This window comes from Sorex fumeus, unplaced genomic scaffold (genome assembly GCF_029834395.1).
Source record: "Sorex fumeus unplaced genomic scaffold, SorFum_2.1 ptg000054l, whole genome shotgun sequence".
Taxonomy (NCBI): domain Eukaryota; kingdom Metazoa; phylum Chordata; class Mammalia; order Eulipotyphla; family Soricidae; genus Sorex; species Sorex fumeus.
This window is the reverse complement of record NW_026606111.1, coordinates 7033440-7060739: the sequence shown is the minus strand read 5'-3', so window position 1 is coordinate 7060739 and position 27300 is coordinate 7033440. Positions and strand designations below refer to the sequence as shown.

At 50.6% G+C, this 27300-nt stretch overlaps 1 protein-coding gene across 1 annotated transcript in view; it reads left to right on the top strand.

Annotated features, from left to right (window-relative positions):
* The window catches only part of MDN1 (midasin AAA ATPase 1), a 133407-nt gene that overhangs the window by 83907 nt on the left and 22200 nt on the right, over positions 1-27300 (top strand). Inside the window, exons 54-82 of the mRNA XM_056125352.1 lie at positions 298-455; positions 650-770; positions 1091-1301; positions 1637-1865; positions 2384-2510; positions 2951-3121; positions 4867-5081; positions 5413-5800; positions 6443-6552; positions 8153-8858; positions 9517-9678; positions 9860-10139; positions 11669-11904; positions 12425-12520; positions 13875-13969; positions 14833-14954; positions 15636-15782; positions 16627-16736; positions 17390-17463; positions 18065-18266; positions 18798-18951; positions 19446-19592; positions 21317-21443; positions 22048-22153; positions 23471-23586; positions 24738-25175; positions 25696-25922; positions 26809-26958; positions 27119-27288. Of these exons, the coding sequence (XP_055981327.1) occupies positions 298-455; positions 650-770; positions 1091-1301; positions 1637-1865; positions 2384-2510; positions 2951-3121; positions 4867-5081; positions 5413-5800; positions 6443-6552; positions 8153-8858; positions 9517-9678; positions 9860-10139; positions 11669-11904; positions 12425-12520; positions 13875-13969; positions 14833-14954; positions 15636-15782; positions 16627-16736; positions 17390-17463; positions 18065-18266; positions 18798-18951; positions 19446-19592; positions 21317-21443; positions 22048-22153; positions 23471-23586; positions 24738-25175; positions 25696-25922; positions 26809-26958; positions 27119-27288 (5595 nt within the window). The remainder of the gene's footprint in view (positions 1-297; positions 456-649; positions 771-1090; positions 1302-1636; positions 1866-2383; positions 2511-2950; positions 3122-4866; positions 5082-5412; positions 5801-6442; positions 6553-8152; positions 8859-9516; positions 9679-9859; positions 10140-11668; positions 11905-12424; positions 12521-13874; positions 13970-14832; positions 14955-15635; positions 15783-16626; positions 16737-17389; positions 17464-18064; positions 18267-18797; positions 18952-19445; positions 19593-21316; positions 21444-22047; positions 22154-23470; positions 23587-24737; positions 25176-25695; positions 25923-26808; positions 26959-27118; positions 27289-27300) is intronic.

Here is a 27300-nt window from a genome sequence, read left to right as displayed (position 1 = left end):
CTTGGCAGTACTCAGTGTTTACTCCTGTCTCTGTGCTCAGGGGTCCTTCCGGGCAGGGCTCAGGGAACCACAGGCAGTGTCAGAGACTGAATCTAGGTTGGCCATATGCAAGGCAAGTTCCTTGCCTGCTGTACTGTCTCTCTAGTCCCCAATAATTTGTCTGACTGTCAAAATGTTCTAAAAAAATCAGCAAAAGTTAGGTTTCTCATCAAAGGGCATTGAGTATGGATTAGAAGTTGGGTGTTGTGTGTCTTACTGGGAGATATTTTTGACAATTTCAGTTTACTTTGTTCATAGATCTTACGTTCTGTGCGGTGGCGGGACCGGTTTTGGATTGTGGCTGACTCAGTAAAAGTGGATGTCCAGGGCCTAGGCTTACTTGCCCTTCACTGGCACTGGGTTTTAAAGTACTTAGTCCGCCAAATCCCCCAACTCCTGATGAACTACGAAGACAAGTAAGACTGATACTTAGAGTAATATTAATAATGGCAATATTGGTGATGCTCCAAGAACTGGGTGTAATATTGAAGCTTGTTTATTTTGTTTTACTTTATTCTTTTAACCTAATGATGAACATAAAATGCAGTCAGTGTTATTATACATCTTCATCTCCTTTCCTTAATGCTTCCTGTCTCTTTCTCCTTTAAAGGTACTATAATGAGGTTCAGGTTGTCTCAGAACATATTCAGAATTGCCTGGGGACCCCAACAGGTGGTTTCACTGGCATAAAGAAGTTGCAGAAGTTCCTGGGACGACCATTTCCCTTTAAGGTACATCTTGGAAGCACATATTAAATCTCAAAAATCACTTGATGTTCTTCTGGAATATTTCACCTTTATTCTAACTCATCCTTTCCCTGAAACGTTTATTTTCTAAGTATCCAGTAGTGGTACTAACTTGTTACATGTTAGCTGTCTACTTATTCTTGAGACTATGAAGACTGGGTAAAGTTTGAATTTGATGGGGGTAAATAACCTTCTCAGTTCCCTGGTAGCATTAAGGGAACCCTCTGGGTGTGATCTTGGATGGTCGTAGGAGTGGGGACAGTATCACTCTTCTCTGCAGTGGGTCTGCTGGGCTTCTGTTTCAGGACAAGCTGGTGGTGGACTGCTTTTCCCAACTGAAAGCTCTTACCAACGCCCTGGTGGTCAGGGAGCGATCTCATGCCCGTGGGGACAGTGGATGGCAGAATGACATTAGTCGTCTCCAAATGGTCGCTACTGAGTGGACTTTCAAGAAAAGTCTTCTACGGGCCTGGGGGTTGGTGCTCAGAGCTAATGTTATGGAAGATGTCAACCCAGGTAACATATTCTGGCATTTGAGAAGCTGTCAAAGACGCTCTCATATTTAAAGTTAATTGGGTTTTGGGGTTGTTTGGGGGGCTGGCAGGGGAAGGGTGGTGGGGAATAGGGAGGGATGGGACATTCAGTAAGTGTTAGGCATGGGGCTAACAGACGTGTGGTGGTGAATATTTTCATTAGTACCATGCAGGTGTCAGCATCACCCTCAGCACTGGAGAAACTCGAACTTGGGTTGAGCTGAGCTCACACGCACGGCCTCGTGAACTAGGTGTTTGCAGTCGCAAGCCAGTTCAGTTGACGGCAGTGTTATAATACCATCATGTCTTTCTGTCTAGATGAATTGAAGAATCTTGTGCATGCCCAGTGTTTAGAGTTAAAAGCCAGAGGGATTTCTCTTGGTTCTCTGGAGCAGTCTGGGGAGGCCTCCTCCCTGTCCCAGCCGGATTATACCTCCTTGATCCAGCTCACCAGGAGCGTTCAGCTGTGGCCCGCGATGGAGTACCTGGCAATGCTCTGGCAGTACAGAGTGACCGCTGATTTCATGGATCAGGCTTGTCGGAGAGGGTAGGCTGCCCACTGGGTGCTTTTCCCTGGGGTCATGTTGTGTGTCCCGCATGTGAAACATTGCCTTGTGTTACAGGTACTTGATCATAGGTGACCAATCAAATCAGTTGCCACTTTCAGAAGCCAACCCTTCTTGAACCTCTTCCTCTGCCATGCAGTCCTATCCATGCAGGGTTTACTAATTGCTTTTTTGGCAGAATTGTCTGCTCATATTAAAAAACTCTATATTCCTTTACAAAGAAGTTTCTTGATGCTTCAGGGAAATGGGGCAGAAGGGGATGGGGGGTAGGCCACACCGGGTGGTACTTGTGGGCTCTTCTTGATTCTGTTCTTAGGAGTGACCTCCTAACTACGTTTGGGGGCGGGGGGGCGTTATTTGTGGTGCTAGGCACCGATTCAGGGTTGGTAGATCCAAAATAAGGTATCTACCATCTTGTTGGCCCCCTGCAGGGACTTTTTGGCAGTTTTTTTCATCAGCCTCACTGTGCACCTTCTCTCTGTCTTTCATTTTGGGGTAGGTTGAGTCCAAACCAAGAACTCCAGATCAGTGAAGAGATAAATCATTACATCACATTTTGTCTTAAACACACGCCATTTGCATCTCAAGAACTTCGAGTACTTTGGGCCTTACAACATCACCAGAAGGTAAACAGAAAGGAAAGTAAACCTCTTCACGTTATGATCTGATTACAGAGTGTTCTATTGTTGTTGGGGTATTTTGGCGGTGGTGGGGAATCATACTGGGCGATGCTCAGGGAATACTCCTGGCTTTGCACTCAGGAGTGACTCCTGGAATAGCTCTTGGGAGGGGGGGAGGGGGGGGGGACCATATATGGTGGCTGGGGAATCCAACCTGGTGTGCAAAGCAAGTGCGCTACGTTGTACTGTGGCTGCAGCCCCTCATAGTTCTATACGACATAAATGGGCTAATGGGCTTGATGAAGGTATTGAGGATGGTGCATGGAAATCCAGGAATATCAGATCCATGTTAGTTTCAGAAGGGTCTTCAAAGACAGAAACTCATGGTTCTATGTATGGAATGTGTTCCTCCAACATACTCTCACTCAGTGTTCTTGTATTTCTAGCTGCCTCCGGAGGCAACTGTCTCTTTGTGGTCCGAGCTGTTCAGTGCCACGTTTGGATCTTTCTGGAGCAGCATTGTCACCACAGACCCAGAGTACTGGCTCACGTGGAGCCCTCTGGCTGACTCGCAGCAATGGGAGGTGCCCAGGTCTTCTTTAGACTCGACTTTGAAGGTACGTTGGTCTAATTCAGCAAAGTATTAGTGGTGATGGGAAAATTGTCTCAAGAACCTAACTATAAACATTGTTTCCTAGGCTGCAGCAGTGACAAGTGATTAAAATACTTGATCTGCTGGAGAATGTTACGTGCACCTTCAAAAAAAAATACCCTCTGTTAATGAGACAGGAAATGCATACCGTGTAAAAAGTTTTTCTTTGGGGGCTGGAGCAATAGTACAGCAAGTAGGGCATTTGCCTTGCATGTGGCTCACCTAGGTTTGATCGCTGGCATTCCATGTGGTCCCCCGAGCACTGCCAAGACTAATTCCTGAGTACAGAGCCAGGAGTAACCCATGAGCCTTGCCAAGTATAACCCAAAAAGTCCAAAAAAAAAAAAAGAAGTTTTTCTGTAGCAAGTCTTTAAATTTCCTTTCTAGTTGAACTATTTTGTGAGACCAGAAATGTGACACAGTGAGTTGTAGAGTACTTGTCTCATAACTGAGGTCCTGGGTTTCATCTCTGGCACCACCACCAAATTTCTCTAATATAAAAGACTTTTACCCTATGGAAATGTGTTTATGATGTAGAATTCACCAGAAATAACAACTTTTAAGCCTTTATGTACATACGTGTACATATGTACATACATAAGCATTTATGTACGTACGTGTTAAGCATATAAGTAAAGTGAGGAAATTTGTTAATATAATGTGTCAAAGGAATCTGCAACTTGAAGGTATACTTTTATTGTGTTGGCAGAAGTAAATTCAGAACTCTGCTAAAATTTATTCCAGTTACTTTCTTACTAGTACATGCAGATGTTTCTTGCCTGTCTTCTTCCAGTTTGGATTAACTGCCTTTGTATGTCTTTGTCTGTCTGATATTTCTGGTCTCCACCACTGCATTCACAGATCACTCCTCACAGGCTTAGGGACCCATATAGAATCCTCAGGATTGAGCCTGGGTTAACCGTATGCAAGACAAATGCCCTCCCTACATGCTGTACTTTTGCTCTGGCCCACATATGTCTGTTTTCACGTTGAAACTAATTTCCTCAGTAAGGTGGTGCTTAGGGGTCACTCCTGGCTTTGCACTCAAAAATCACTGCTAGCAGTGGTCTGGGGACCATATGGCATATGGGATGCCCAGAATCCAACCTGAGTTGGCCATGTGCAAGACAAATGCCCTACCTACTGTACTATTGCTCCAGCCCCTAAACTTAGAATTTTTCATCAGTTGTATATCTCAAAGCAGTATCGTTTTAGACTTGTTCATTCTTTCCATTCAGATTTCAAATACTAATATCAAAACAACCCTGTTGCTAACATGGATTTGCTCTGTCAATGTGGAGCGTCTCTCACAGGCTTTAGTTAAGCCTCCTGCATTCCCAAGCTTCACGTAGTCAGTGTTTCCCATCACGTAAGTGACCACCCCACTCTCCTGAGAGCAGGTGTGACTGTAGCCCAGTGAAGAGCCCGAGCCCAGGTCTGGCAGGCAGCATCCCCGGCTTCTCGTTCTTTCCCTGCCTCCATGTCTCCCCTTCCTCCCTGCAGCTCTTCTCGCTCTGCTGCCAGCACTATCCCCTGGTGCTCAGGCGTGCGGGCTTTTCTCCCGCACAGCTATAGCCTCTGCTCTGACGTCGGCTCTGGGCTCTTGCTGCTTTGCTCATTTCTAGATTCTCTTTCTCCTGAGGTGCTCACTGGTGTTTGTTGTGACACTTGGCATCCCTTTCCCGAAGTCACTGGCTCTCTCTCTGCTAGGGCCCCGGCAGCCTCGGGAGAGCCGTGTTTTCCAAGTGCTGCTTTGAACTCCTGACCAGCAGTGGCAGAGAAGGTGCCTGGGATGTGAGTGGCCTCCCCATCTTGTCTTCCTCACATGTCACCCTGGGAGAGTGGGTTGAACGGACGCAGCAACTTCGGGATATCAACTCAGTGCTTTGGACCAACATGGCAGTGCCCTCCATGGCTGAGTTTAGGTACGTCCCCCGCCCGGGTCAGGAATGCCTTTTGGCCAGTCACCAGGACCGGCTGCCGGGGATGAGATGCTTAGTTCTGCTGTCAAGACTTGAAACATCTTGTCATCAAGAGGGTGGTGCTGGGGCTGGAGTGCGTAGGGTGTTGGCCTTACATGCTGCTGATCTGGGTTTGATTCCCAGCATCCCATTTGGTCCCCCGAGCACCGCCAGGTGTGACCCAAAAAGCAAAAAAAAAAAAAAAAAGGTGGTACTTAGCGAACTGTGTTAGGTCCCTCGTGCCCAGGGGGGTAAGACACGGACATGGCTTGTGACTGGTTCCCTCTCTGCGCAGGTGCACAGACTCCCGGCTGCAGGGCCTGGTGCTGTGCCGGCACCTGGTGGGCCTGTCGGGGCTCCTCCCCGGGCCCCAGCAGCCCGAGTATGTGCGGGCCTGCCAACAGCTGCTACTCCGGGACAGCCACGCTGTCCAGCAAGTGGGCCAGACGCTCGGGGGCCTAGCCGGCCGGGACGCACTGCCCCAGGACCTGCTGTGCCTGCTGCTCACCTGCCTGCGCCACCTGTGCGGCGAAGCAGACAGTGAGCGTGACCTGCCGGAGCCGGCCCGGCGGGGGAGCCTCTGGGTGAGCCTCGGCCTGCTCCAGATTCAGACGTGGCTTCCCCAGGCTCGCTTTGACCCCGCCGTGAAGAGGGAGTACAAGCTCAAGTACACCCAGGAAGAGGTATGCGGGCGAGCCGGGGCCAGGCTCCTCTGACTTGCTGGGGGAGCTGGGGTGTCACTCGTCCATCTTCCCCCCACCCCCCTGCATACACACAGTTTACTCCCGGCAGACACAGACACGGGGAGGGCGGAGCCGTCCGGGCACTGGCACCGGCAGGGGCAGAGGCGTCTCTTGGCTGTTCACACTTCTGCAGAAAGTGGGCTTGGGGTGTTTGGGGGAGTGGGTATCTTCTTAGAAAGGGTGTGTGCTGTTCCCCCAGTTTCCTCTCTTTGGTATTACTTGGAGCTCAAGAGTCAAGTAGATTGAGAGGATGTGGCCTCCTTTGTCACCACGTTGCAGTTTCCATCCAGACGCAGGAAGGCAATACACTGAGATAGCAGTTTAATGTTTGTGCCCTGGTTTGAGGGAGGACAGTTAAATGGGAATAGGTTTAGCGGCCATAGTCTTAGACGGTTGGAAATTAAGAGCTTTTTCACTGAACACTTTTGAGTAGTCTGGGGTCAGGGATCGGGGCTGCTCTGGCCCCTTCAGGAACCCCGTTTCTTCTACCTGGTGGTTCTGCCCTTCGTGGGGCCCTGGGGTTGGAGGCAGGAGCGTCCTCACTGGCCACACCCGACCAGCTGCTTCTCCCTTTGCCAATAGTTGTATCAGCTGCAGTGCGAGTGGAAGACCCGAAACCTGTCATCACAGCTACGGACAGGCCGAGACCTGGATGACGAGAACATTATCCGACACGCTCATCCTCACGTCAGGTAACTTCGGAGTATTGGTAGCGAGATACAATAGGCCGTTTGGAGTCCATCTTCGCAGTACCACTGCAGCGTTAGGAGAACTGAGGGGCTTCGTCAGTGGAACCGCATCAGACATTGGACTCTGTTAACAAGGCCACTGTTAAAATCAGAAAAACTCTTTTTTTTTTTTTTTTTTTTTTTTTTTTTTTTGCTTTTTGGGTCACACCCCTGGCTCATGCACTTAGTAATTACCCTTGGCGGTGCTCGGGGGTCCATATGGGATGCTGGGAATCGAACCCGGTCTCGACCGTGTGTAAGACAAACACCCTACCTGCTGTGCTATTGCTCCAGCCCAAAATCAGGAAAACTCATAGGTGAGAGGGAGGAATCACGAGGCCCAAGAGGGTGCTAAGTGAGAATTCAGTTTTACCATTGGAGAAGCTGGAGGTGGTGATCTTCGCGGTGTCCGTCTGTCACTGTAGGAAATTCTGGACAGTCTAGTGAGTTCTGAGCATCAGTCTTGGCCCTGTCCTTTGACTGTAGGCTTCGGGTGGGCCCTGTCCTGCCTCTGAACCTTCATGTCTGTGTCTATAAAGAAGGATGCTATATGTTCATTACAGCACTGTTCACAATAGGCAGAATCTGGAAACAACCCGAGTGCCCGAGAACAGACAACTTGTTATAGAAACTTTGGTACATCTACCTCATGGAATACTTTGCAGCTGTTAGGGAAGATGAAGTCGTGAAATTTACATCTAAGTGGATGGACATGGAGAGTATCGTGTTAAGTGAAATGAATCAGAGAGGGACAGACACAGAATGACTGCTCTCATTTGTGGACTATAAAATACCATAATACGAGACTTAACACCCAAGGACAGTAGAGACAAAGGCCAGGAATATTGATTCGCAGTTAGAAACCTGCCTTATGATCTGGGAGAGAAGGCAGCTGGGATTAAAAAGGGACCATTAAGTCAATGATGGTTGGAGAAGTCGCTTGGGATGGGAGATGTCTGCTGAAAGTAGTAGATAAAGGACCAAATGTGATAGCCTCTCAGTATCTATATCGCAAACCATAATGCCCAGAGGTAGAGAGAGAGTATGGGAGAAATTGCCTGCCATAGAAGCAGGGGGACGGTTAGGATGGGGGGTGGGGTGGGATACTGGGGACATTGGTGGTGGGAAATGTGCACTGGTAGAGGGGTCCATCATTGTATGACTGAAACTCAAACATGAAAGCTTTATCTCATGGTGATTTAACCTAGGGGGGAAAAAGGAGGATGATAGGGGCCTGAGAAGTATTGCACAGTGGGAAGGGCATTTGCCTTGCATGTAGCTGATTTGGGTTCAAGCCCTGGCATCCTATATGGTTCCCAGAGCACTGGCCAGAAGTAACCCCTGAGGTTCTCCAAGTGTGACCCCCCCAAAAGCCAAAAAATTTTTTTAAAAATGAAAGGAGAATGATAATACTGCTTTAGAGGCCTGACGAAGCACGACTTTCCATCTGGATCAACATACTGTGCTGGGTCCCTAGGTCCCGTGGGTGTGCTCTCAGCTCTGGAGGGCACAGCTTAGATGTGGGAGTGGGCGGGCCCAGACATTGTGTTTCAATTGCCTCCAGGTCACTTCGCCAGAGGATGGAGCAGCTGGAGAAGGCCGTGTCCGACCTGTCCAAGAAGCAGGCCTGCCGCCCACCGCTGCCCACCTACGAGTCCCTGGTCCAGGAGCTCCACCACTACATCAGCAGCATCGCCCAGCCTGCGGCCGTGCGGGACCTGCTGGCCCGGCTCCTGCAGCAGCTGCGGGCGGAGGGGCCGCGCTCAGCGCTGGCGGCCCAGACCCTGCTGAGAGAAGAAGCCTCTTGGCAGCAGTCACAGCAGCAGTTCCGGAAGCGGCTGGCTGAGGACTACGCTCAGTTTCCCGACGCCGTGGCCCCACTGCAGGCTTCCATCCTGCAGCTGCAGCACGGCCTGCGGCTTGTGGCGTCTGCCGTCCATGCCGCACTGCATGGTAGCGTGGTCTCAGCAGGCAGCCTGGGCGACCTGGCCACGTCCCTGCTGGCCTTCCCTTCGGTCGGCCCTGCCTTCCCCACCTACTATGCGCACGCCGATGCGCTGTGTGCCGTGGAGTCGGAGGAGGTGCTGCGTGGCCTGGGCAAGCTCCTCCCCAAGCGTTCTGGCGGCGGCAAGGAGCTGGAAAGGGGCGGGAGCCACTGCCCGACCCGCGAGCAGCTGCTGCTCAATGCGCTGCTCTACCTGCGCTCCCACGTGCTGTGCAAAGGCGAACTGGACCCACGGGCCCTGCAGCTCTTCAGACACGTGTGTCAGGTGCGCCCTAACTGGAGCCGGCCTAGCAGGGCCCCAGAGGGCAGTCGCAGGGGTCAGGGAGGGGGGAATCTAGTTAGTGGCTGCTTTTCCCCAGCTGTTTAATTTTCACGCTTGGGATCTTTTACCCCTCAAGGTTTAGGAAATTTGAAAAACTGGGTTCAGTGAGCGAGAGGACAGTGGGAAGGGCACTTACCTCGCATACAGCCAATCTGGGTTTGCTTTCCGTGTTCCAAATGGGGCCCCTGAGCATGCCAGGAGTGATTCCACAACTGCTGACTTTGGCCCAATTGCCCCTCCTCTCCAATAAAATAAGCGAAAGAAGAAATCACATAAAATGTTCAGAGATTGCAGAGGGTTAGGGTGTGATGTCTGGGAAGGCATAATTCAGTTTTGCCTGGTTGGTATCTTTTGATCCTCTTAGCTTTCCTGTATCAAGTCTGTACACCTGGGAAATTTTAGGAGAAAATGCAGTGAGAGGGTATTTAGGAAACTTGTCTTTGCATAGATAAACAGCTCAGAAACAGCCTGTTCGTTCTCTGTTAAATGGAATTTCATTTCTGGATATTGGCATTGTTTTGTGTCTGACCCGTGTCCCTTTTGTTCGTCACGAGTTACTCAGCAGCAACGAGTAAGCTTTTTTTCAAATGTGGCTTTTCAGGAAGTCATCAATGAGTGGGATGAGCAGGAACGTGTGGCCCAGGAGAAGGCCGAGCAGGAAAACAGCTTATACAGATCCAAGAGCAAGAGCTCCAGAGCAGTCCTGAGTGAGGAGGAGGAGGAGGAAAGGGAATTCAGAAAACAGTTTCCACTGCATGACAAGGTTGGTGGGCAGACACATTCCCTTCGAATGATTTTGTTATCATTTCAGTCTTTGCTAATGTGCGTAAATTGATTATTTATATTAGCCCCCTGTTCATACTCTCTCATCTTTCCTCCTACCTACTCTGATGACTGGAACTGGAGTTTGATTTTAAGAAATCTGTCCACACTCTTCTTTGCAGGACTTTGCAGATATTTTGATAGAACCAACACTGGAGCAGGAGAAAGGAATACCAGATGGGCAAGAGGAAGAAGGAGAAGGAGCCCCGGACCCTCCCCTCCTTTCCCAGAGTTCCATGCAGGCTGTGATGCTCATCCACCAGCAGCTGTGCATCCACTTCGCTAGGTCCCTGTGGTACCAGCAAACTGTGCCGCCCCATGAGGCCAGGCATTACCTCAGCCTGTTTCTGTCCTGCTATCAGACCGGGGCCTCACTCGTCACGCACTTTTACCCCCTGATGGGTATGGCACTTTTCTGCTCTTACACTTGTAGGAAACCAAACCTATGTATATATGAGGGGGCACAAGAAGTAAGCCGGCAGGTAGGGCACTTGGCTTACTTGGCAACCCAGGTTCCATCGTGACCCCCAAGCAACAACAAATAGATAAATGCAATGGCTACTTTAGGAACAATCAGAACCATCACTACACTGTGTTCCTTAAATTCTTTATTGATAGAGTTAAAAAGAAAACTCCAAAAAGAGGTCTTAAAATACTGCAGTGTCAAAGATGGTGTCTTCACTGTTAGAATGCTTTAGGGTAAAGGGCCTAAGAAAAGAACAATATGGGGGCCGGAGCGATAGTACAGCAGGTAGGGCATAGCCAACGCGGGATTTGATCCCTGCACCCCATATATTCCCTTGAGCACCGCGAGTGCAGAGTGCAGAGGCAGGAGTAACCCTGGAGCATCACCAGGTGTGACCCAAAAAGGGAAAAAAGAAGCAAAAGAAAAAGAGAAAGGATAGGAACTTGGTTTTGGGTTTGTTTTTTGTTGTTCTTTTGAGGGTGCCACACTAGTGGTGCTCAGGGCTTACTCCTGGCTCTGTGTGCAGGGATCACTCCCGGCAGGGCTCAGGGCACCATGTGGTGTGCCCAGAATTGAACTGGATTGTCCAAGTGCACGTCATGTGCCTTACCCTCTGAACTGTTGCTCCAGCCCTTTTTTTTTTCTTTTTGGGTCACACCCGGCAATGCACAGGGGTTACTCCTGGATCATGCACTCAGGAATTGCTCCTGGTGGTGATAAGGGGACCATATGGGATGCTGGGAATAGAACCCAGGTCGGCCATGTGCAAGGCAAACACCATACCCGCTGTGCTATCGCTCCAGCCTCTGAGCTTGGTTTTATTTAAATGCTTTTGTTTTCCAGCAGTTTTTCCGGTTTCCTTCTAGTAGCTTTTCAAATGAAATCTACTTTTGGAATTCAGAAATGGTGGAGGATACAGTTTCCTATATGACCTCCTTATTCGTGTAATTAGGCAGGGAGCCTTAAATTTCACCCTACTTTGAACAACCATTAAGAAATGGACCCTCGGGGCTAGAGCAATAGCACAGCAGGTAGGGCGTTTGCCTTGCATGTGGCCGACCTGGGTTCGATTCCCAGCATCCCATATGGTCCCCCAAGCACCACCAGGAGTGATTCCTGAGTGCAAAGCCAGGAATAACCCCTGAGCATCACTGGGTGTGGCCCGAAAAGCAAAAAAAGAAAAAATGGACCCTCGAATCTTTTGAACTAAATTCTGTGCCCTCCTGATTAAATTGTGGCTGCAGTGACCAGGTTCCTTTGCAGATCCAGCACTTTGGCCAAACTTGATGCCATTGTGGTGTTAGAGCTACAGTCTCTAGACCAGTGTTGCCGTGGGTCCGGGTGACTTCTAACTGTATGCTTTCTCCGGGCTGGTAGCCCACGAATTCTGCGCGGGTTCCCAACATCTTGGTAACTCAGTCGATCAGCATTCTGACTTCACTTCTTTTCTGCTTTCCCTTTGTAGATGTTGAACTAAACGGTCAGCTCTTGGGCAGCCAGCTTCTGGCCTGCACGCTTTCCCATAACACTCTTTTTGGGGAGACGGCCTCAGAACTGATGGTGAGGCCCGATGGGCCCTACGACTTCTACCAGCACCCCAATGTCCCCGAGGCGCGTCTCTGCCAGCCTGTGCTTCACGGTTTCTACGAGGCGGTACGGCAGCTGCTGCAGGAGTGGCCGGAGCACCCAGCTCTCGAGCAGGTAGGGAGGAGGGGGGCTGAGGAACCGGCCTCTCGCCATCCCGGGGAGAGGGGGGTTTCCTTAAATCACACAGATTAGGGGTTTGGGACCCTGGTTCAGTAGGACATGCTGCTGTCCGCACGGGGGCAGGGCCTCTGCTCACTGTGCCTGCTGGTCGGGGCACGCTGCCTGCTCCTGTTCCTGTTCTGCGAGTATGAGAAGGCCCGGCCTTTTTGGGACTGACAGCCTGAACTCTGAACTTGTCCTTCCACCAGTCCTATAGTAATAGCTCCAGGGGTGTAAGAGAGGAGTGAGAGTGACCTTTCCTGTTAGCCTAAGTTACATTCAGGGTGACACATCCAATGACATGTTTATCTCGGTCAGGACCCATGGGGCTGGGAATGTCACCTGCGGCTTCCTTCAGAGGGGCTTGGTGAAGCAGAGCCTTCCGATGAGACATCCACTGAGGCTGCTTTGGGGACCCTGTGACTTGGGGGGCTGCTCCTCCTCCAGACATACCTGAATCGGATTTCCCTTGCAGCTGCTGGTTGTGATGGACAGAATCCGTAGTTTCCCCCTCTCCTGCCCCATCTCAAAGTTCCTGAATGGCTTAGAGATCCTTCTGGCCAAGGCTCAGGTAAGGCGCGCGCTCTTCATCATTTCAGAGATGGCAGCTCTGTTCTTGGAGGAGCAGAAAGTGTGGGTTGGACAGAGGAGCGCCTCCTGTCTGCTCTGGCTGGGCCTGGTGAATTCAGGTGAAGCTGCTGTCTCTGGAACACCTGGAGTGGGGGGTTTGCTATCAGGATAGGGATGCAGTGCTCACGCTCCTAGGGCCACCTTCGGGCACAGTGACTTCCTGCACTTCCCTCAATTCTCCCCTGTGTATCAGATGAGGGTCTGTGAGGCTTCTTGGCCCTGGGGCAAGGGTAATGGGCGATGGTCATGTGACTGTAGGAATGTAGACCATGTTCTCCAGACCCTGTGCTTTCTACCTGCCTATAAGCTTGGCTTTGCTGGACTTCTGTCAAGTGACCAGAAACAACGTTTAAGCTCATAGGGTGGATTTGAACTTGTTTCTATCAGGCTGAAGAGATTGTTATACTGTCAGGGGTCTCTCCTGAGCACAGAACCAGGAGTATGTCCTGAACACCACCTCATGTGGCCCCAAAGCAAGAATTGCACTGCACTGCACTGTCCTCTCGTTGTTCATCGATTTGCTCAAGCGGGCCCAGTAACATCTTCATCATTAGACTTGTTGTTACTGTGTTTGGCACATTGAATATGTCACTGGTAGCTTCCTAGGCTTTGCCGTGCGGGCGAGATACTCTTGGTAGCTTGCCAGTCTCTCCGAGAGGGGTGGAGGAATTGAACTCAGGTCGGCGAAGATTGGCAGCATGCAAGGCAAATGCCCTACCCTCTGTGCAATCGCTCCAGCCCAAAGCAAGAATAAACCAAAGTGGCTGGAGTGATAGTACAGCGGGTAGGGAGCTTGCCTTGCACACGATGGATCCCTGGTTCGATCCCCCAGCACCCTATATGGTCCTCCAAACCCGCCAGTAGTAAACCCTGAGTGCCTCTGGGTAGAGTGCCCCTCTCCTTCTTCAAAAAAAAAAAGAGAGAACTTCATTTCTTTCATAGGTAAATCAGCATAAAGTATGTTTGTTTATTTTGGGGTTTTTGAGCCACACTTGGTGATGCTGAGGGGCTACTAGGTCTGTGCTCAGGGCCAACAGCAGTCACTCCTGGCAGGGCTCAGGACATTATATGCAGTACCTTGAATGGGCTGGGCTTGCCATTGCCATGCTCTCTGAGAGGGGTGGAGGAAGCTACATGCAAGGCAAGTGCTTTAATCTTGCTCTTTCTCTGGCCCCATAAAGCATGTTTAAAAGGTCACTAGTGATAGTGAAAAATCCAAGAGATCCTGAGGGAAGAGGTGGTGAGAGGTAGGGTTTGAGTCGTGGCTGTAGAATTTTCACTTCGTTTCTTTTGAGGATTGGGAGGAGAATGCGAGTCGAGCTCTGTCTTTGCGAAAACATCTCGATTTGGTCAGTCAGACGATAATTCGGTGGAGAAAACTGGAACTAAAGTAAGTGATGCTCTTACCACTTCCTCCTCTCCTGAATGTAGGTTGTGGGAGACTTTTTTTCTGTCTCTTGATAGTTTGTTTCTTCAGTATTTATGTAGTATGACAGTAAAAAAAATTTCCTCATTAATCAGAGTTAGATGACCTTAATAAAGGCCAGAGCTCTCATTATCTGTATTGCAAATCATAATGCTCATAGGTAGAGAGAGAGAAAGAGGGAAATTGTCTACCATAGAGGCCGGGGGGAGGGGTGGGACAGGACGGGATACTGGGGGCACTGGTGGTGTGAAATGTACACTGGTAGAGGGATGAGTGTTTGATCATCATATAACTGAAACTCAAACATGAAAGCTTTGTAAGTACTGCTAATGGTGATTCAATAAAAAAAGAAAAAAATTAAAAATAAAGGCTGGAGCAATAGCACAGTGGGTAGGGCGTTTGCCTTGCACACGGCTGACCCGGTTTTGATTCCCAGCGTCCCATATGGTCCCCCGAGCACCTCCAGGAGTAATTCCTGAGTGCACGAGCCAGGAGTAACCTCTGTGCATCACTGGGTATGACACAAAAAGCAAAAAAAATAATAATAATAATAAAGTTTAAAAAAATTTTTTAAATACAGGCCAAAAAGCATGCACCTTTCTTTGTGGTGCTGGGGATTGAACCTAGGTCAGCTCCATGCAAGGCACCTGATTTGCTGGAGTATCTCTCCAACCCCAGAAGCATACATTTCTGAGGCAGCAGACTGGGTGGTTTCTCTGTGTCCATCTGGAAGGAGAGAATAAGGAGTGTATTTAGCTTCTGTGCTTCTCGTGTATTGTAAGTGGGTTTCCTTCAGTGCTTCCTTGGTCCTTTCTCCTGTGTTTCAGCTGCTGGTCTATGAGTTTGGATAATACCATGAAGCGCCACACTGAGAAATCCACCAAGCACTGGTTCTCCATCTATCAGATGCTTGAGAAGCACATGCAGGAACAAACAGAAGAGCGGGAAGGTAATGCTTGTCCACGAGTCCCTGGCTTCTTCAGAGGTTCTGCACTCAGCATGCGAGGTGTGGGCGCTTTGCCTTGCCTTCAGCCCTTGCCTTCGTATGGGTCAGGTCATTCCACCACCTGCTGTTGGTGGAGGGCAGTCAGGAAACTGTCTAGTTATTTTCCTAATGAGGGAGAGAGAAATGAAAATCAGATTGATTCAGGCGACTCATCGAAAGTCTAGAAAACTAGTCATAGAAAGTTTTCCCTGTTGGCTATGACCATGAGACAGCCCTTGAAGAAGGTGACCATCTTGGTAAGTACTAGATCACACACTTGAGTTTGGGGCTAGAGAGAGAGTACAAAGGTGAGGCAACTGCCCTGCGGGTGACAGGACCCCAGGAGCAACCCCAGAGCACCCTGGGTGTGGCACAGAAAATGAAGACAGAAGCCATTCAAAGTATTTAAACACTTTTTGAGGTAAAGGTGCCTTTTTTCTTACTTAAACCGAACACATCATAGTTCACTCTCATGCTTTGCTGTGGGTACATTTAGCAACGCCCTGGACTGCTGCTGTTGCCTCTGAACCAACCAGCTTAGGATTTCAGCTTTGCTTTGATTGTGTCCTCTGCTTGACAGCCGTCCCTCAGAGAAAGAGGGATGGTGGCAGGCACATGTGTGTTTTCCCTTTTGAATCTCCAAAGATGACAGACAGATGACCCTGATGTTGCTGGTCAACACATTGCAAGCGTTTATTGAAGGCTCCTCACTGGGAGAATTCCACATCCGACTGCAGATGTTACTAGTTTTCCACTGTCACGTTCTGTTGATGCCGCAAGTGGAAGGAAAGGGTAAGGCTGCATGCGTATTTTTCCCCCTCTGCTTCTGTATTGCGCTGGTAAAATGGGTTGGGCTGAAGTTTCCACCTGAGTCAGGTGTCTTGAGTACCTAGTGTTAAACAAGACCGTTCTGGTTATTTTCAACTTGACTGCGACTTGCATCAGGTTGGTAGAAGAATATTAAAGCCAAGCCCAGACTGAGGCCTGACTAGTGAACTGGGCGAAAATAAACTGCTAGGCAGGGGTGTCAGGAAACGGGGGGAGGGGCGGGCTAAAGCAGCACGTCTTTCTGTCTAGACAGTGCACGCGTCCTGCCAAGCTTCTGCCTGAGCCAGGCCTTTACAGGTTCTTTGATCTAGTAAGACACTGCCACAGATCAAGTAACGGCATGTGACACTCCCTAGTCACTGTTACCATAGCAACTTGGAAAGACCCATCTCTGGGAAATGACTGTCGGCTGTATCCTCTGCAGTCAGGGCCAGCCAGGCTTCTTCTCTGTCTTTTAAAGCAGGCTTAGCTTCTCTTGGTATTATAGTCCGATTCAGAGAAGGGGTTTCAAGGTGTGATTTTAGCTGAAAGCCTGGGTCCATTAATTTGATGAATCAGAAGTACAAGCAAAAAATTCCCTGTAAGGCGACATGAGAGTGGTCGGGGTATGGGCAGCCCATTTCTCTGGGACTCTTGAATGCGGGGGCTCTGCATCACCTGTGAGCTCCTCTGCCTGTGAGCAGCAAGTGGTGCTCCCAGGTCCTGAAGGGGAGCAAGGAGGGATTGTGGTGGTTCTGTGAGGGCCACCGATGGAGCCCATGGCACATGTAGCAGCTATGGTGTTTGCTTTCCTTCTCTTTTCTTCCAGATTCACTTTGCAGCGTACTGTGGAATTTGTACCATTATTACAAGCAATTCTTTGACCGGGTCCAGGCCAAAATTGCGGAACTTCGTTCGCCCTTAGAAAAAGAGCTTAAAGTAAGATGAATAGCTATCATGCTCACTCTTGGGAGAGTAAAAGAGATTCTTTCCAGCTAGTTAGTTCTTTTATCCACTTCACGGTGAGACGGGGGGTTCTGGGGGGCGGAGAGAGCATGGCAGTTGCCAAGTAGAAGGGCGAGACTCACGTTCCGTGGCGTTGCCTCCAAGGGTGACCTGGATTGCAGAGTCAGCAACACCTGTCAAAGACTCCACCTGGGCTGGGCGATGATGGCTGGCAAGCTTGCTTCCCACAGTGGGGCCCTGGGTCTGATCCTTGGCACCACTGGCTGTGATGGTCAGTGCTCCACTGCCCTGGCCTTGCCCAGGCTCACTGGCTCCCTCAGAGGAGGGTCGTCGAGTGTTGGCTCCTTTGGGATTGGTTAACCATGAGGACAAAAGGACCTTTCCCTCAATACCCAGCCTGGTTAAGGACCAAAATGATTTATGATTTCTGAGCTAGGGTACGGGTCAGTTGATCCGCTGATGGATTATAGCAGCTCTCTCCATTACTGCTTTGAGACAGACACCTGGTTCCTTTTCTATATTTGCTGTTCCTTGGTGGGCTCTGGTCTTTGGGAAACAGATGATCTCGAGAGAAAGAGAATGTCTCTGGCTTTACAGTCTTCCTTTGAGCTTCGTTTCTCTTACAGGAATTTGTGAAGATATCCAAGTGGAATGATGTCAGCTTCTGGGCCATTAAGCAGTCTGTGGAAAAGACACACAGGTAGTTTATCTCTAAAACTCAGGGGCAAGCAAAGCTTCAAATTCTCCTAATGTGAGCAGCAAAAAACCGACATTGTATGTAGCAAAAAGATAACATAAACACTGCTATGCTGTCTTATATGTTTTGTTTTTTTGGGGGGTGGGCGGGGGGTGGGAGGTGGGGCTCCTAGCTCAGGGGTCAGTTCCAGCAGTGCTTAAGGGATCAAGGGTTACCAGTGATGAATTCTGGGCCTCCCATATGCAGAGCATGTGTGCAGCCTGGTGTGAGGTTGTCTTGGTGTGGCTCCCCCGGGGCATCCCTAACTCCCAGGGAGAAGTCTACCTTCAGGTCCACCTGGTGCCCCAGACACAGAGCAGGCTAGGTGCTGTGAAGGCGCCACATCCTCCACTACCTTCTCGTCTGTCCTGGCCTCGGTGTTTGCATTTACGAAAGGGAGACGCACACAATATTGACCTTATCTTTTCTTTGAACATAATGGAAAGGGCTCTCTAAGGTGCTGATTGCCTGCAGAGGGTACAGGCTAAGTTCATCTGCGTCTGTCGTTTATCTGTTTCCTCTCACCGTCTCCTTTTCTCTCTTCACTGCCATTACGTGGGGTCAGGACCCTCTTCAAATTCATGAAGAAATTTGAAGCTGTGCTGAGTGAGCCCTGCCGGCCATGCCTGGTGGAGAGTGACAAGGAGGAGCAGCTGGACTTCCTGTCGAGTTCAGCTGACGCTGCCGTCCCAAGTGAGGGCTCCCCGATTCAGAGCCTGAACCAAGCACTGAGGGAGACCCTGTTAGCCCAACCAACAGCTGCACAGGTATTCCTGCGTGTGAGCTCGTTCCCGCTGCCTCCCCACCTCCCTTCCTGAGCTAGCCGGTGAAACCTGTGTTAAATGAAAACTTTTCCCTTTTGGAGTATCTGATTCTCGGGAATTGAGGGTTGGGAGGAGATAGTAAGAAGGAGACTAGGTTCCAGCAGGCCTGGTGTGCCTGAGAAACGGCGCAGCACAACCTGTTAAGGGTGGCAGCTGCGTTACCCACCGATCAGTCCTGCCATCTCCCCGTAGCTCACACCGAGCATTGCCCTGCAGCAGTGACCCTGCGTGGAGCAGTTCTCTCTCCAAATAGCCACGGCACGTGTCTGTTTGCGTGCTGGTGGTACTGCACTTGTTTGTGTGAGACCATCGGAGCTAGTGTGAGAACACAGTGTTTGCCGCACCAGGGGTTGGCGTGTGTGCATGCATTGGTGTGTGCTTGCGTGTGTGTGTGTGTGCGCGCGCGCGTGTGTGTGTGTTCAGCATTGACATTCAGAGCCCATGCAGGTTCTAAAGTGTGCTCTTGTCTCCTAGACTCCTGTGACGGGACAGAGTACCGCTCTCCCCGTGGAGGGGGTGCTTCTGCGCCGCTTGCCAGCACTCCTGAAGCGAATGAGGAAGGTGTGCCTGACGCTGATGAAGGAGAGCCGCCTGCCTCAGCTTGTCGAGCGCCTTGATGAGTTCACTGGTGAGTGCCAGCAGCATGGGCAACGGCAGGCTTTATGCGTTTCCCAGGGGCCAGGGAAGACTGTCAGTGTCTGCTGGGTCCTTTTCTGCTGTCTGGATTGCTGACATAGATTATTTTCATTTGTTTTTATATTCGGTCTTTGGACCACACCCGCAGGTGCTCGGGCCTTACTTGTAACTCCGTGCTCAGGGCTCACTTGTGGCGGGCTGTGGGGTGCTGAGGATTGAACCTGGGTTGACCGTGTGCAAGGCCAACACCCTACCCGCTGTACTATCGCTTTGGCCCAGATTATTTTTCTTTGGCTAATTTATTGTCAAGACGAAATGCAGTTATGTCTCTGTGGTCCCAGATCATTTCAATTATTGAGCATTTACCAGATATCCGGGACTGTGGCTAGTTAGCTGGGACACAATCTGATCCGGGGCCTGAGGAGGTATCCGGGGTACGTTGGGTGATTTTGATTGAGACACCCTTTGGACTTGGTTTGCCCGAAGGTGATGTGATCTCCTCTGCGAGGGAGCTGCAGGACTTAAAGGTGGAGCCCAGTGCAGAGAAGGAGAAGCAGCGGTCAGAAGCCAAGCACATCCTGATGCAGAAGCAGCGGGCTCTGGCCGACCTCTTTAAACACCTGGCAAAAACCGGTGAGATTCTTAACTTCAGATTCTGTTGCTGGCGTTTGGGGAGGGAAAAGGCCTGGGTGCGGTTGAGGGAGAATTTCCCTTTTTTCCTTCCCTTTTTTAAAAAAATTTTTTTATTGAATCACCATGAGATAGTTACAAAGCTTTCATGTTTGAGTTTCAGTCATACAATGACCGTACACCCATCCCTCCACCAGTGCACATTTTCCACCATCAGTGTCTGTCCCCGGTATCCTCCCTCCTCATCGCTTCCCTCCCCCTGCCTCTGTGGCAGACAGTTTCCCCCATACACTCTCCTGCTTTTGGATATTATGGTTTGCAATATAGAGAGGCTGTCATGTTTGGTCCTTTATCTACTTTCAGCACACATCTGCCATCCCGAACGATCCCTCCAACCATCATTGACTTAGGGGGAAGAATTTCTAGCGACAGTTGCAATGGTGGGACACGGGAGGTGGCAGCCCTGCTGACTGTGAGCCTCTGTGCTGTGAGCCATTCACTATTTCTTTCCTTCACTTATTTTGGTTTGAGGGTCACATCCTGCAATGCTCAGGGGTTACTCCAGGCTCCACACTCGGGAATTGCTCCTGGTGGTGCTCAGGAGGAGCCTATGGGAAGCCGGGGATCTAACCTGCTTTGGCTATGTGCGAGACAAGTACTTACTTGCTGTATTATTGTTCTGGTTTGCGATTCATGATTTATTTAATTTGCTTTGGGCTTGGGGCCATGCCTGGTAGTGTTGAGGAGTTACTCCTAGCACTGCACTCAGGAATTACTCTCCTGGCTGTGCTCATGGGACCATATGGGAACCCAGGGATTGAACCCAGGCTGGCTGCATAGAACCTAGCATCCTACTCGCTGTACTACCTCTCCAGCAGATCCATGATTTCTGGTGGCACCACAGCCACATGCGTTAGTGCCACAAAACTGAGGCAACCCCAGGCGGGCATCACTACTGAATACATGGGCTGGAGAGATTGTACAGAGTAAGGAACTTGCCACATCAGCATGTGGCTGATGATGGCTTGATTCCCCTGGTATCCCATATAGTTCCCCAGCACTGCCAGGAGTAGTTTCCCACGCACAGAGCCAGGAAGAACTCCTGAGTACTGTTGGGTGGCCCCAAAACATAAATTTGTGAGCATCAGGACCAGGAGGAGCAATCTCTGGCACAATCATGACTTGTGCCTCAGCCAAGCGGGTGAGCCCTGGCTAGCTTGTGTAGGAGTCCCGCAACTGAGGATAGCACCACAGACCTCCCTGGGCGCCATGCCCTGAGGTAAGGCCATGGCAAACACCGTGGCTGATAACCACTGCAGCAGCAAAGGGAAGGAGAGACTCTTAACCAGAAAGAAAGGAAAGAAAGTGGCAGGCAAAGGTTTGCAAGGCCAGTCCAGAAGTTGCAGCTATTCACTTTGTGAAGATTCTGAAATGGACCGTTGCAGTTCTTGAATATTTTCAGTTTTGTCACAAGAATTTCCAGGAACCTTATTTTTATTTTCATCACCGCATGTTGTCTAGCACCCACCCTTATTCCAGCGTGGCATAGAGTGGCTCCTGTGACCCTCAGGGTCCTGCCGAGGTCCTGTGTTGGCAGGTGTCAGCAGAGCCGAGCTCTGCTTTCTCACTGTGCTTTCTCTGCATTCTCCCTTGGAACGTTTGTGACAGCTGCAGACGGGCAACGGTACATCCGGTTCCTTCATTCAGCGCTTGTCCCTCTTTCCTAGGTTTGTCGTATCGCAAGGGCCTTACCTGGGCTCGTTCGAAGAACCCTCAGGAGATGCTGCATCTTCACCCTCTTGATCTCCGGAGTGCATTGTCTATCGTCAGCAGCACTCAGCAGGCCGAGTCTCGGTGGGTTTGCTTATTGTCTCAGCCGTGACCGTTGAAGCCTCCTTGTCCTTATTTGCCAAAACGGGGGCAGCAGTACCTCTCGAAGCATCATGGGAAAGACAGCGTGACAACAGGGCCTGTCTCGGACTGGTGCTTGGTGAACTTTCAGTCACTGGTCATTTTCTTGCTCCCTCCCTCCCCTCCCCCCTTCTTCCCCTTGTTAACTGCTTTTATTAAAGTTCCTGAAGGAGTTCTCCTTCATTTGAATTTACATTTGAAAATTTGTGAGAGAATGGCGGTATTTTTAAAAGCTCTTTGGAGTCTTAGCCTGCATTACCTCCTGGAGCTCTCAGGACATGAGACCTTTGACCTCCTTGGTCAAGGGCATCAAGGAGAGCCTGTTCTCCTGCTGTTTCCCCACCCATTTTCCAATGCTGATCATGGGAAACCTCCTTAGTCTCAAGGACCAGCAAGTGTCTGGCTGAGCGTGTGCCTGGCTCACAGGAATAACTGCTCCGACTCGTGGCTTTGTGTTGTGGCTGAACAGAGTTGTCTCTGAGTCTCAAGGCTCTAGAGATGGAGAGGGCAATTTTAAAGGACTAACGTAGGCTGATTTCTTTTCCAGGCTGCTTGCAGAAATCTCGTCTTCGTGGGATGGGTGCCAGAAGTATTTTTACCGTGCTCTTGCCCGGCATGCCAGACTGAGTGCTGCCCTGGCAGCTCCCAGCAAGGTAGAGAACCAAGCGCGGGGCTGGGGATGGGTCACACTTGGAAGTTTCTTTAACACATCGTTGTTCTCACGCTCGGAATTGTTACACAGAGAGTATCATACATCATACATCAAATTCTGTTTGTCAAATGAATACCCACATTTGTTATAATTTCCCTTTTTCATTTGGGCATGAGCCTCAAAGCAGTACTCAGGGGCCCTTGAGGTGCTCGTCCCGCTGAGCACGGGCACCTCCAGGGCTGTATCCAGCAGTGCTCAGGGCTGAGTGGGGCCTCGAAGCAAACCTGGTTCAGGCTCATGGTAGTTATAAGTCCTAGCTGCTGGCTAGGACCAGCATCCACTAGCCCCTTCATTTTCCTTTTTGTTAGTATATTTTGGGTCACACCCAGCTGTGCTCAGGGCTTACTCCTGGCTCTGCGCTCAGGGGACCATATGGGATGCCAGGGATGAGCCCAGGCAAACACCCTACCCAATGTACAATTGCTCCGACCCCCTAGTTTTCCATCTAAAAGAGGGAAAAAACTTTTTTTTCTCTTTAAAAAAGTATGTGGGGCTGGAGGGATAGCACAGTGGGTAGGGCATTTACCTTGCATGCGGCCGACCCAGGTTCAATTCCCAGTGTCCCATATGGTGCCCTGACCACCGCTATGGGTGATTCCCGAGTGCAGAGCCAGGAATAATAACCCCTATGAATCACCGGGTTTGACCCAAAAAGCAAAAAAATAAAAAATAATGTGTGTGTGGATGTAAATATTTTAAAAATGTAATTAGAGCACCGTGATTGACAGAGTTATTCATAGCTGGGTTATATGCAGTGTTCCAGCACCGGTCCCACTGCCAGAGTCAGCTTCCCCCACCAGTGTTCCCAGCTTCCCCCTCCCACTCCCCACCCCCACCCGCCATCTTGATGGTACCTTTTTAAGTTTGGTTGTTACCGATTGGGTCTCATGGTATCAATGCTGTTGACCCTGGATTGGATATTTAGCTCTTATTATTCCTCAACACCACTGATGTACTTGAATCCCCGTGACCCACAGCCTCAAGTTGAGGATGCCTTGGTTAGGTCTTTGCCCCCTCGGAGACGGGGGAAGGAGAGACCACTTAAGGCAGTGTTGGTGTTCCGTCGTTCCTGTTCTCGACATACCAGTGATTCGTGGCAGCGTGACCTGAGCTGAACCGAAAACCAAGACTGTGTGCACCTCTAGCACGTTCCGAACTTGTCTGAGCGAGAGACTGAGCACTAAGCCCCCTCACTTATTGGGCGGAACAGAACTGCTCTGTGGGGGTGCCCCAACAAGCTCTCCTTCCCCCTCTCCAGGAGATGGGTCTGGGCAGCATCGAGCGCTGCAGAGGCTTCTCCGCCCATTTGATGAAGGTGCTCATCCGCCAGCGGCGCTCCCTGACCACGCTGACCGAGCAGTGGATCCTCCTCAGGTACCCACCCTTCCGGACCCTGGTCTGCGGCAGCACTGAGGCAGAGTTGGGAGTTGGTTCCGAGCTGCTGCAGAGGAGGATTCTGAATATCGAAAGGGTGTTCAAAGCCCAGGGAGGCTGGCAGGGATCCTTTTGGCTTTGCCCTTTGCTTGTGGCGATGCAGCTGCTGGCTCTGGGTTCTGACACCCGCTCTGGAGGGTTTGGGGGGGGGGGGGTGAGTTCAGAACAGGTGCCACTTCTTGTTGCGTGCGGCTGACTTAACCCTGGGTCTGGACTAAGGCCGTCTCAGCCCCGGGATAATTCAGGTTGATTTTAGATTTCAAAGAACAAAATAAATCAAAACCCAGAAATTTGCTGAGCCATATTTGGATACTGCTCAACAGAAGTCGGTATATGAAGTACGAAGCTGGTGGGGAAGGCTGCCAGCGTCTGTGGGGTGTGTTTTTGACTGGGAGGGAAGGTTTCTAGACTAGAATTTGTTTGGCTTCATCTCCATTCTACTCACTGAGGTTTATCCAGCGTGGTCCGCCACATTTTCCTGGCATCTTGCAGAAGGCTATGCTTTCGGTGATGTGTGAACAGACTTTTCTTTTGCTAATGGGGATTGTGCAGGCCACGTGTGGCAGTGCTGGGGGGATGAGATCCCTCCAGGTGTCCAGGTGGAGCCAGGGGGTCGCCGGGGACATACCCAGGGCAGGCAGTGCTGGGAAATAACTCCCGAGTCTCGTGTGGGCCGCTTCGCTCTCCCTGCACAGCTTTCTGACCTGGAGGCACCTGTCCTTGGCTCAGAGATGTTCACTGACTTTCCCATGAGAAGCACCAAGCTGGGGACGAGAAGTGGCTTTAGAGCTGGCCTGTGGCTTTGGAACTCTTGCCTCTAAGTCGTCCCACCTCTCAGAGCCTTGTTCCTGAGGTGCAAGGGTGCTGTGGGACGGGGAGGTGGCACAAAGGAGTGGCAGCACACACTTTTACCGGAGGGAGCCCCAGGTTTGATTGCTGGCACTGCACGGTCTATTCCGCCACCCCGCCCATCCTTCCTGTTAACCCCTATTGAGGAGCAGCCCCTGAGCTCTGTCTTATGTGCCCGAAAACCAGACTGGAATCGCTCGAGCATATTTTAGCTGCCGTTGTGTTTTCGTTTATCTGCCCAGGAACCTCCTCGGCTGCGTGCAGGAGATTCAGGAGCGGTTGACAGGGCCACAGAGCTACCCTACGGCCTTCCCGCCACAGGATGGGGTGCAGCAGTGGACGGAGAGGCTGCAGCAGTTGTCCATGCAGAGCCAGGTCCTGCTCGAGCAGCTCTCCTGGTTCCTGCAGTGCTGCCCCGGCGCCTGCGATGCCCCGGCAGGCCAGCGGTCTTCTGCCCCCTGCCCGGAAGGCGCAGTGCCAGACTCCATCCTGGGGGAGTCGAGCTACCCCTCCCCGGTCCCTGAAAGCCAGCTGCCCACAGCATGCCGGATGCGGAAGCAGGACCAGCTTTGGCAGCAGTCCAACGCGAGAGTCACAGAGATGCGGAACAGCCTGGCAAAGGTGAAGGCGGACATCGACAGGATCAGGCAGCAGTCCGGCGAGACCCTCTTCCACTCTTGGTGAGACCCTCTTCTCCTCTTGACGCCCCCTTTGTGGACACTGGAGCGTGCGTTCAGCTTCGTCAGGGGATCAGATGATAAGAGGAGTCACGCCCCAGCTCTGTTCCGAAGTGCATCTGCAGAGTGCTGGGTGGCATAGGTCTAGCTGTAAATCTCTTACGTTAATGGATTTCAGCTTAAGACTTTAACTTATAAAACTTACAGTCCTGGGGCTGGAGTAATAGCACAGCAGTAGGGCATTTGCCTTGCACACGGTTGACTCGGTTTCGATTCCCAGCATCCCATTTGGTCCCCTGAGCACCGCCAGGGGTAATTCCTGAGTGCAGAGAACAGGAGTAACCCCTGTGCATCTCTAGGTGTGACCCCCCCCCCAAAAAAAAGTAAAAATAAAACTTACAGTCCTGCTCCCATTTGTAGTTGCAAGGAGGTGCATGTCATTGCGGGCAAGGGGGAGGGGGAGGAGGAGGTGTGTTGTAATATTGGTCCCTTTTTTTTAACAGTGCCATTTCTGTTGTTGCAGGAAAGATTTTGAAGTTTGCGCTTCTGGGCTGAGCTGCCTGTCCCAGGTGTCAGCTCATTTGCAAGGCCTCGCGTCCTTGTTTATTCTTCCAGGGATGGAGGTTGAGCAAACAGACTCACAAATGCCCTTAGTTCAGAGCCTGGACTATGTAAGACGAGAGATCAATAAAGCTGCTGATGACTTTGCTGCCTGGAAGGCCCATCTGCTGGGCCCAGGCAGTCAAGGAGGTATGGGCTGGAGGGTGGAGGGAATGGGGAATGGAACCAGGATGCTCTTGTGTGCTTTTTCAGACCAGCTGTCCTAAAGACAGTTTGGTTCCAAAGACCTTTGCCAGAGCTGTTAAGCATGCTTCTCCTTTTCCAGTGCTGGGGGAAGGGGGAAGGAAGGTGGGGAGTGTGTGTGGGGGGCCCTGCCTTAATCAAACTTGACCACCGCCATCACTACTTCTCAGATTGTCCCAACCCCACACAGCGGCAATTTTTACCCTCTTCTTGGGGAGAAACACTTCTGGACATTCCTGACCAGGTTCTTGGGCAGGCTGGAGTGGTTGGCATCCATGACTCTTGCTGATTTAGCCTCATTTGTTTGCATTCTTTTTCTTTTGCTTTTTGGGTCACACCCAGCAGTGCTCAGGGCTTAATCCTGGCTCTGCACTCAGGAGATACTCCTGGCGGTACTTGGGGACCATATAGGATGCCGGGAATTGAACCTGGGTCGGCCGCATGCAAGGCAAACACCCTACCCACTGTACTATTGCTCCAGCCCCTGCATTCTTTCTCTTCGGTGGTGTATGCACGCTTTTGGCTATAGCATGTATCAAGGGAGCCAGCACAAACTGAGAAAGTTCTCTCTCATACCAGAAGGTGCTGCTGATACCCACCATTTAAGCTGTTCTTATTTACTTACTTTTAGTTATTTGTTTAGTCAAGTTGTTTTCATTATTCTAAGACATAAGCTTGTGGATCTGTCTGGGCAAGGGCCGGGTCTTGTTCATCTGGGCTCACCACCCACAGCAGGTGGGCATCGGTGGCTGTTAGCTCAGATGAGGACTGTCCAGAAGCACTGAAGAAACAGTTGATGGCTTGTTCTGTTTGTTTTGGACCATATCACTAGGAAACCAAACGTCAGATGAAAGGTTTATAGAGGAATTTTCGGAGCGAATGGAAGCTGCCATCTGGACCATCCTCTGTGCCATCCAGAACTTAGTAGAAAGAAGCCATACAAGAGCAGAGGCAAGCGCTGATCAGATGCAAGAAGAAGAAGGTATGTTGGAAATAAGGCAACCGCTCAGGTGACACTTGAGTGAACTTGACCTGGTGGTTGTACGGCTACTTACGGGTAGCTGTTTGCAGGAAGGACTGTGGGTGAACGGACGTGAAAATGTTAATCGTGTTAATCATGTCGTTCTTTCCCATGGACACAGAGGCGGCAGGCTTAGAGAGACTGCAGTCCGGACATCTGACCAAACTCTTAGAGGATGACTTCTGGGCCGATGTGAGCACACTGCATGTGCAGAAAATCATTTCTGCTCTTTCTGAGCTGTTGGAGAGGCTGAAGTCCTGTGGTGAGGATGGCACAGCAGCAAAGCAGACGGTACGCAGTGTT